The sequence below is a fragment of the Girardinichthys multiradiatus genome, chromosome 22, assembly GCF_021462225.1.
Source record: "Girardinichthys multiradiatus isolate DD_20200921_A chromosome 22, DD_fGirMul_XY1, whole genome shotgun sequence".
NCBI classification, from domain to species: Eukaryota; Metazoa; Chordata; class Actinopteri; order Cyprinodontiformes; family Goodeidae; genus Girardinichthys; species Girardinichthys multiradiatus.
Window position 1 is genome coordinate 41,874,796 of NC_061814.1, and position 10,441 is coordinate 41,885,236.

A 10,441-nucleotide genomic window follows, 5' to 3' on the forward strand; every position below is an offset into this window, starting at 1 on the left:
TAGAGTGATCAAAAAGCAAACATCCTGATTGTGTGAACCATTTTTTCCTAATGTAACATTTAGTTGCATGAATTCTGTCTTCATGAGGAACAGTGTTAGAATAAAACTCATTTGTTTAATCAAACCTTAGTCTTGAATTCTTATGATTCTTGTTTTTCTGTGATTCATATGGATCTCTGATACATTTCTAGCTTTAATTCAGGTAATCTGACAAAAATGATACTTAACATTTGTAGGGTTGCAACTAATGATTATGTTTGATAATCGATTAATTTGCTGACTGAATGACCTACCGCACATTAGACACATCGCTTCCTAAAACTCATCTCATTGCCTCTGCATTTGACACCATGTGAGATGTTACCTTTAGTCTGAGTTTAGCTTAGTTTTACTGCATGACTGTGAAATTAGTATTTTATATTTTGTCTTCAATATTTTATGCTTTTTAGTACTTTTTGTATTGTTTTTAGTTTTTTATGCTTTTTATTTGATGTTTTTGTGTCTGTGTAACTGGCTTTTTGTCATTTTAATGCCTCATGTTTTCTGTTCAGCACTTTGGTCGTTGTGATAATTTAATGTGCTCTACAAATAAAGCTGGATTGGATTGAATAATTGGAGAGCCAAATGTGCTTAAAAGGAGATTTTTGCAGAACTTGAACCAGGTGAAGCTAAGACTATGCCACTTGAGGAGTTCTGGATAGAGCATATTTACAAAGTTTTTCATCTTAAATGTCAAATGTGTATATTTTTCTACCATTTTGGCCTAATTACTGCTCTAAGTGGGTTCTTTCAGCAAATGGCCTGTTTTACGTTAATCGATTACTAAATTAGTTGACAAGTATTTCAATAATTGATTATTCATGATTAATCCAATGAATTGTTTCAGCCCTAAACATTTGTATTTTTTGTCTGACTGAACCATCCACGTTTCTATTAGTCTTGTTTTAAAATATTTTGGTATTTCTAATAGATATTTTATGCCTATTTTAAATGGTACAGATATCCATCTGATAATCTAACACTGTTTGTCTTTTCTACACATTTGACTCATGAGTCAGAACTTTAATTTGGTTCTAGGTGCTACAATCTGTAAATGGATCCACACCAATCAGTACATTATACTGTGGACACTCCTGATGTGTGCTGGGATTTCACTTCATTAGATTTACATGTGCATCTTAATAAATCTGCACATCATCAATGGGTTTATTTGCTTCAGTAATTCATTTTTCAAAAATCACACTCAGATTCATTACAAGCTAGGTGACACCTTTTAGTTGTAAATGATGCTGTGACTTTGGGCCACTGATCCACAGTCCAGTCCATTTGCTCCCCTGCCCAGATAAGGTGTTTCTGACATTGTCTCTGGTTCAGAAGTGGCCCTGACACAAGGATTGTGGCCCTGACACAAAGATTGTGGCCCTGACACAAGGATTGTGGCCCTGACACAAAGATTGTGGCCCTGACACAAGGATTGTGGCCCTGACACAAGGATTGTGGCCCTGACACAAGGATTGTGGCCCTGACACAAAGATTGTGGCCCCGACACAAGGATTGTGGCCCTGACACAAGGATTGTGGCCCTGACACAAGGATTGTGGCCCCGACACAAAGATTGTGGCCCTGACACAAGGATTGTGGCCCTGACACAAAGATTGTGGCCCTGACACAAGGATTGTGGCCCTGACACAAAGATTGTGGCCCTGACACAAAGATTGTGGCCCTGACACAAGGATTGTGGCCCTGACACAAGGATTGTGGCCCTGACACAAAGATTGTGGCCCTGACACAAGATTGTGGCCCTGACACAAGATTGTGGCCCTGACACAAGGATTGTGGCCCTGACACAAAGATTGTGGCCCTGACACAAGGATTGTGGCCCTGACACAAGGATTGTGGCCCTGACACAAAGATTGTGGCCCTGACACAAGGATTGTGGCCCTGACACAAAGATTGTGGCCCTGACACAAGGATTGTGGCCCTGACACAAAGATTGTGGCCCTGACACAAGGATTGTGGCCCTGACACAAAGATTGTGGCCCTGACACAAGGATTGTGGCCCTGACACAAAGATTGTGGCCCTGACACAAGGATTGTGGCCCTGACACAAAGATTGTGGCCCTGACACAAGGATTGTGGCCCTGACACAAGGATTGTGGCCCTGACACAAAGATTGTGGCCCTGACACAAGGATTGTGGCCCTGACACAAGGATTGTGGCCCTGACACAAAGATTGTGGCCCTGACACAAGGATTGTGGCCCTGACACAAGGATTGTGGCCCTGACACAAGGATTGTGGCAGCTGTTACCCAGATCCTGAATACATCTGTGCGTGATGGCTCTTAAAGCTCTGACTCTGGCCACAGTCCATACCTTGTTAACCTTCCTGCAACTCCAGAATGGGCTTTTCTTCGCTATTCTCTCAAGGCTGTGGGATCCCTGTTTCTTGTGTACCAGTACCTACCAGTTTTTCTCTCCACTCAATTTTTCATTAATATGCTTGGATACTGCACATCAAACTGTTATTTTGTGTGTTTTTAGATAATCTTGTATTCTATACAAACGCAATATGTATGTTTTACTGTTTCTTTAAAAGGTTATTTTAATCCCGATGAGACTTTTACTTGGACACATAAAGGATATAATGATATAAAATAGCTCAATAATTTATAAATACTTATAAAACAATCAGTACAAATCCAAATGCACCGGAACACAAAAGGAAAGCAATGAAGGTGTTGTTGTCCAGATGGAGGCACTGTGTTGTGAGCAAACAGCAGTGATTTCAGTCGTGATTTTCAGTAAATTTGCTGCTTTAAGATGCTTTCTTGGTGCAGGTCAGTGTGGAGCGGTTAGTTAGGTGGAGCAGGTGGTGTAAAAAGACTGTGTCCCGCTGTGTTACTCAGGCTGCGCTACAACGTCTATTCACAGGCGCGATCCCACTACTGAGCGGCACGGGGGCTTTGACCTGCTCCGTTTCCGACCTGGACCGGTGCACCCCTCCTTAGACGACCTGGTGGTCCCGGGCTCCCCCAGGAGCACCATATCGATACCGAACTTAGTGCGGACACCCGATCGGCATAATCCACTGCAGCTCAGAGCTCCTGAGCTCAAACGGTCCGCCAGCCTCAGCCTCCCGGTAGCTTGGATTACAGGAACGAGCCACCGCACCCGGCGACGGTCTCGAGCACTTCTAGCGCCTTTGGCTTTGATCCTGCTGACGTCATTTAACATCACCACAATCATATTTATTTTAATAGACTTTATTTTATTTTATGAAACCAACATACAATTTATCTCTCGTCTTATTCAGTATTTTTCAGCACAAAGAAGAAAACCAAACACGTTGATAACAACTGGTTATTATTAATTATCCGTTTTCCAAATTTGTGCTTTATTCATTTACTTATTTATTTGTAATATCAGTGTTCCCAGAGTTAAAGCAGGGCTGGTATTGATTAACTTTGTTTTGGACTTTCACATAAAAGTCCAATAAAATACATTAAAGAGTGTGGATGCTACGTGATGGGGGTACGTGTCAATGAGACTGTACCTTTACTGGTCATTTTTAAAAATGCGTTTGTGTTTATATCTTCCAGATGAATTTAAGAAATCAAATGTCAAATTGCACTGGAGAGAAAATGTTTTTGAACTTATCTGTCTGCAGTATTTGTTCATCTAAGACAAGCACTGAGACATTAGAGCGAACAAAGTAATCTGTTCTGGCAAATAATGAATGTGTGACTCATGTTGTCCAACTGGACTGGAGGCGCTATATTGTGAGCAAAAAGCGGTGATTTCGGTTGAAAAACTCAGACCGCCTCTCGCCGGGTGCGGTGGCTCGTTCCTGTAATCCAAGCTACCGGGAGGCTGAGGCTGGCGGACCGTTTGAGCTCAGGAGCTCTGAGCTGCAGTGGATTATGCCGATCGGGTGTCCGCACTAAGTTCGGTATCGATATGGTGCTCCTGGGGGAGCCCGAGACCACCAGGTCGTCTAAGGAGGGGTGCACCGGTCCAGGTCGGAAACGGAGCAGGTCAAAGCCCCCGTGCCGCTCAGTAGTGGGATCGCGCCTGTGAATAGACGCTGTAGCGCAGCCTGAGTAACACAGCGGGACACAGTCTTTTTACACCACCTGCTCCACCTAACTAACCGCTCCACACTGACCTGCACCAAGAAAGCATCTTAAAGCAGCAAAAACCTTCTCTTTTACAAACCCAAAACCACGGCGGCTTGCTGGGATCACAGCGCCTCCACCTGGACAACAATGCAAATAACAACCTTCGTTGCTTTCGTATCGTGTTCAGGTGCATTTGGATTTGTACAGATTGTTTTATAAGTATTTATATATTATCGACGCATTTTATATCATTATATACTTTATGTGTCCAGGTAAAAGTCTCACCGACATTAAAATCAGCTTTTCAAGAGAAACCTGGTCACATGGACAGTAAAACATACATATTACATTTGTGTATAATACGAGTATCTAAAGACACAAAATAACTGCAGCAAATTTTTCAACATAGACTTTAAACTGATATAAGCCAATGAGCAGCCGAACTAGCAGAAAAACCTAGCAGGAGTACGTATACTTCAAACAGTCATACTGACCGAGAGAAGCCTTGTCTTGTACCAAAGTAGGCCTAAACTTCCCCAGGGTAACCAGATCAGTCGAGGACTGGCTGTAAATCATTCCAGGAAACAATCTTTGAGCCTCTTTTCGATTCCGTTTAAATTCTAGGAACAGACATCAGGAAAAAATCTGCAGCGCCCAGACAACGCTGGGGGTGATAATTAAACATCAGCTCCCAATCTTTGAGGTTGGAAGGCCTGCTTGCCATCACCCTAATTTTGAGTTGGGATTCTGGCCTCTCCAGAAAGTCCACTCAGAAGAGACACGTGGGTCAAATGAAAAGATTTCCTTTTTAGATTTCCCTGATTCTTATAACCTGTCGTGTCTTGTTTGTGTTATCCAGACCACTCTTATAAAAGATATTTTAAGGGGTGCAGATCATTTTGAGCCAAACTGTATGTTGAAAATTTTAACTCATATTAACATAAATTAAAATTTCTGAATTAAACAAGTGCTTGAAACTTACAGGGGTTGGACAATGAAACTGAAACACCTGGTTTTAGACCACAATAATTTATTAGTATGGTGTAGGGCCTCCTTTTGCGGCCAATACAGCGTCAATTCGTCTTGGGAATGACATATACAAGTCCTGCACAGTGGTCAGAGGGATTTTAAGCCATTCTTCTTGCAGGATAGTGGCCAGGTCACTACATGATACTGGTGGAGGAAAACGTTTCCTGACTCGCTCCTCCAAAACACCCCAAAGTGGCTCAATAATATTTAGATCTGGTGACTGTGCAGGCCATGGGAGATGTTCAACTTCACTTTCATGTTCATCAAACCAATCTTTCACCAGTCTTGCTGTGTGTATTGGTGCATTGTCATCCTGATACACGGCACCGCCTTCAGGATACAATGTTTGAACCATTGGATGCACATGGTCCTCAAGAATGGTTCGGTAGTCCTTGGCAGTGACGCGCCCATCTAGTACAAGTATTGGGCCAAGGGAATGCCATGATATGGGAGCCCAAACCATCACTGATCCACCCCCATGCTTCACTCTGGGCATGCAACAGTCTGGATGGTACGCTTCTTTGGGCCTTCTCCAAACCGTAACTCTCCCGGATGTGGGGAAAACAGTAAAGGTGGACTCATCAGAGAACAATACATGTTTCACATTGTCCACAGCCCAAGATTTGCGCTCCTTGCACCATTGAAACCGACGTTTGGCATTGGCATGAGTGACCAAAGGTTTGGCTATAGCAGCCCGGCCGTGTATATTGACCCTGTGGAGCTCCTGATGGACAGTTCTGGTGGAAACAGGAGAGTTGAGGTGCACATTTAATTCTGCCGTGATTTGGGCAGCCGTGGTTTTATGTTTTTTGGATACAATCCGGGTTAGCACCCGAACATCCCTTTCAGACAGCTTCCTCTTGCGTCCACAGTTAATCCTGTTGGATGTGCTTTGTCCTTCTTGGTGGTATGCTGACATTACCCTGGATACCGTGGCTCTTGATACATCACAAAGACTTGCTGTCTTGGTCACAGATGCGCCAGCAAGACGTGCACCAACAATTTGTCCTCTTTTGAACTCTGGTATGTCACCCAAAATGTTGTGTGTATTTCAATATTTTGAGCAAACTGTGCTCTTACCCTGCTAATTGAACCTTCACACTCTGCTCTTACTGGTGCAATGTGCAATCAATGAAGACTGGCTACCAGGCTGGTCCAGTTTAGCCATGAAACCTCCCACACTAAAATGACAGGTGTTTCAGTTTCATTGTCCAACCCCTGTATCTTCAATTTTCCTTAATGATCAAAGCCTGAGAATATTTCTGACCAAAATGAGGGATTACAGATAATGTGCCTTTGTTAGTGGTTTAAGGCTCTGGGACCAGTTTTAAAGTGCATTTAGTAACACTATCTGTTCTGTTATTAGAGTCAGTGTGTTTATTTAGTTTAATTTGGCTAGATAAATATTACATTTTCTTTGAAAATAAGATGTTTTGCCAAAAGATGATTGCAAATTCTTAGAGGAAAAATCCCAAGTGATCAGTTGAATACAGTAGAGCTCCAAAAAGTTTAATAATTTTGTTAATCAACTCAGAAAGTGAAACACACACAAACCTGTTCATTAAATTAAAAAAACTGTTGAAAAGTGAATTTATTTCAGTAATTTAGCTCATTAAATGAAACACATTATATAGATTAACTGCACACACTGATGTTTTCAAGCTTTTGTTAATTATGATTTTCTGCTTACAGCTAATGAAAACAGGACATTTAAGATTAGAATATTAAATCAGATGAATAAAAAAACTTTGTTAATACAGAAGTGTGGGCTGTTTGAAAGGTATGTTTTATACCTGTTTTAAGATTGTTATTTTCAAAAAATACTCTTAATGTCACAAACAATCTTCCGTGGAACATATATTCTAATTTATTGGATATGACTCTATAATATATAGATTTATTACACATAGAGTAAGTTATGTCAAGGCTGATCACTTCCATGCCACACCGCATTGATGCAGTAATTCATGCAAAAGGAGCCCAACAAAGTACTGAGTGCATAGAAAAAAGATACTTTTCAGCACCCGACATTTCCGTTTATAATGTCCCATTTTTGTTGATCTTATGTAATGTTCTAATTTCTCAGGACCGCTGAATTTTGGGTTTTCATTCTCTGTAAGCCATAACCATCAAAACTACAAGAAATAAAGGCATAATAATATTTAACTCTATGTGTAATTAATCTATATATGAGATTCACTTTCTTAAAAGACGGACAAAAACATGAACTGTTTACGACATACTAAGTTTATGTGGCCAGTTTGAGTTTTAGTATCATTTTAAGGCGGTTGTTCATAGCTCCGCCCTCCTTTCAATTCCATTGGCTGCTGCAGCCATAAATCTCGCTCCTATTGGTCAGAGTGTGTTAATGTGTTGTGTCAGGGTCATTTCAGTCCAGCTAACAGCCCTGTCAGAGTTAGGTCATTGTCTTTACCTGAGAGGAACAGCACCAGCATGGCGGCCCGCCTTCTTCTCCGAACCTGTTCGTTGAGAGCCCTGCAGCTGAGGGGGACCAATGCGGGGAAACCGCTGCAGCGAGCCGTGGCCTCAGCGGGAGGTAGGAGGCCGTTATTTAATGCTTCACTGAGGAGAAAACAACCTGTCTTCGGCCATGAGAGGGGTTGAAGCTGGTTAAATGTGTGGTGGTGTAAACTGCTATGTTATTGCGCCGTTTCTAAAATAAACTCCGCCTTTTATCTGACCTATTGAAACCCCTAAACCTTGTAACTGTCTTTGTTGTTTCGCGTGGAGTGCGTTTGAACTGTAATGAAGGTCATTTTAACTTTAGCTCTGTGGAGAGGCCTTTAATAGACCCACCTCCTTGGCAGCATTCCCTGGATTACAGCCAGTTTCCCTGCTGAGCAGAGGGAGGTGTCCTGAGACAAAGTTCACGTTTATTGCCATGAATCCTGTTCTCCCATTCAGCTGAATGTGTTCACCAGAACCTGTGCATTGCATCTTTTTCAGGAATACCAACAGATGAAGAGCAAGCCACTGGACTGGAGCGGCGCACCCTGCAGGCCCTCAAACAAGGAAAAGTGGGTCTCTGATCTGTGTTTTCTGTGTAAACATGGTGGTGCACCCCATGCTGTGTGTGATCCAATTTTCTACACGTTAACTTTACAGGATCCTTACAGCATCCTGAAGCCCAAACAGTACACTGGCACCAAGGCAGACCCTCACATTGTTCCGGGCATTGGAAACAAGAGGCTGGTTGGCTGTCTTTGTAAGTTCGGAGGCGGTTTTATCTAAAGATGGTCCAGGTTTCTAAACAACTCTGTATGCAAGTGTTACTATTTTCCTGTTGCAGGTGAGGAAGACAACACTGCTATCGTGTGGTTCTGGCTTCATGAGGGAGATCCCCAGCGGTGTCCTTCATGTGGGTCTCACTACAAGTTCGTCCATCACGAACTGCCCCATTAAAAAAGGCCAAACGCTCTGTGCCAAAATATCAGGACAGCAATGTTCTGCTTCAGTGGAATGTGTGCTCATCATTTAACATGTACAGTTTATCATTAAATGTGTAACAAAAAGAACAGGGGTCCTGTCTGTTTGTATGTGGAAAGATCAACCTGCATCGTCATAGCTCTGGAAAAAAATCCAGAATCACGATTGTTGTGGGATGCTTGGTGAGTTTTAGTGTAACAGCAGCTGTTGGTAAAAAAAAAAATATTCCTGAGTAGAGGGAAGCGAGCAGAATCCTAGAGAAAATCCTGTCTATCTAAAACGAACACCTGCACAGAGCAGATGATGCAGATCTTAAGGAAGTTAAAAAGAAATATGGACCCAGCAAGGGAGTTTCCAGCAATCAATGGTCAGGTCTAGAAGTCCTACAGGGTAAATGGACAGGGAGTGTAACCAAAGATGTTGGTTCCCAGTTAGCTGGGACTGTCCAAATAAACTGGGAAAACTGTAGGAGACATTGAGGTAGACCAGTGGAAACATCAGGACAGAAAACTTCAAGCATCAGTAATTGCCCAACATAAGGGTTAAAATGGCAAAAGGTTTATGGCAACTATGCTATGAGGCTTATGCAGAAGCCAGTCTGTAAGTTGGAGGGAATTGTTAGTAATTAGCTGAAGGAAAAGCAGCCAAAGAACCATCGTTGCCAGTTCGAACCCCTGCTCCATCCGTTTCAATCGTTGTCCTTGGGTACAACACTTTACCCGCCTTGCCTGCTGATGGTCAGAGGGCTGGGCGGTGCAGATTGTATGACAGCCCTTCTTCTGTCAGTCTGCCTTAGAGCAGCTGCAGCTACAACGTAACTCACCACTATCAGTGGGTGGATGACTGATTGTAGCGTAAAGACCTTTGGAGTCCTCAGACTTGATACGGCGTTATACAAGTGCAGGCCATTTACATCTATGTATGACACCTTTCTATCAATCCAAAGCAGATTTGCTGATGAAGTCATGTAGAGTGATGCATTTGGCCACCAAACTGAATGCTAGAAGAATGGTGGAAAGGGAAGTCTTCAATGCCTTCAAGCTGTCAGAAAAACTCAAGGAGCTACAACAAAGTGCTGTGATATATATATATTTTTTTCTGTATGTGATGAGGAAAAATGTTTCAATAAGCCAGGAGGAGAAATGATAATTATGTACTACACTTCATACTGTGCCAGTAGTGCTAAATGATGCATCTTAAATCATTGTTTAGAACAGAGTCTGTGTGTAACACATCAGACCAGAGGAGGCAAAGTGGGCGGCGCTGCAATAAGGGTAACCCAATCCTGACAGCCTCCCTGGTCTCAAAATAATCTAATCTACCCAGATAATTTGATTACAAATTTATTTGACATTTTCCTGTTTCGTTCTAAATCATTGTGCATATTTATTTTGGTAGATATATTAGATAAAGCAGTAAAATGCTTGAATCTAACCTATTAATTGATATTCAGAAGATTATTGATTTAATTGAAAAACTTTCAATACCAAGGATAAAGAAATGTAACTTATTCAAGTTTCTTCTGAGGGTTGTTGAAGATGGTGAAGGCTGTGGGCAGGAAGGATCTCCTGTAGTGGTCAGTATTACAGTGGATCTGATAACACTGTATGACAGTTTGATGAAGAGGATGCTCAGGGTTCTCCATAATGTTCCTCACTTTATAAAGAATCCTTCTTTGACCAACGTCTCCAGAGGTTCTAGAGGAGTCCCCAGAACAGAACCAGCCTCCATTAACTTGTTCACATCACTGATGATGTTAGACTTCCCTCCCCACAACATACTTATAGAAGATCTGCAGCATCGTGCACCGGACACTGAAGAACCGAAGCTTCCTGAAAACGGTAACCG

General features: G+C 42.2%; 1 protein-coding gene across 1 annotated transcript; it reads left to right on the plus strand.

The window, feature by feature from the left end:
* Positions 1–7,519: 7,519 nt before the first annotated feature.
* Positions 7,520–8,682, plus strand: LOC124859204 (cytochrome c oxidase subunit 5B, mitochondrial). Its single transcript, XM_047351839.1, has 4 exons — positions 7,520–7,703; positions 8,114–8,184; positions 8,273–8,372; positions 8,457–8,682. Exons 1-4 carry the CDS (start codon positions 7,601–7,603, stop codon positions 8,567–8,569), a joined length of 387 nt encoding a protein of 128 aa, XP_047207795.1. The 5' UTR covers positions 7,520–7,600; the 3' UTR covers positions 8,570–8,682.
* The last annotated feature ends 1,759 nt before the right edge of the window (positions 8,683–10,441 follow it).

Bases quoted from the DNA above. Each gene is read 5' to 3' on its own strand.
- LOC124859204 (XM_047351839.1), top strand. From the start codon at position 7,601: ATGGCGGCCCGCCTTCTTCTCCGAACCTGTTCGTTGAGAGCCCTGCAG. The intron at 8,185-8,272 runs GTGGGTCTCTGA...TTAACTTTACAG, and splicing joins AGGCCCTCAAACAAGGAAAA to GATCCTTACAGCATCCTGAA. The intron at 8,373-8,456 runs GTAAGTTCGGAG...TTCCTGTTGCAG, and splicing joins GAGGCTGGTTGGCTGTCTTT to GTGAGGAAGACAACACTGCT.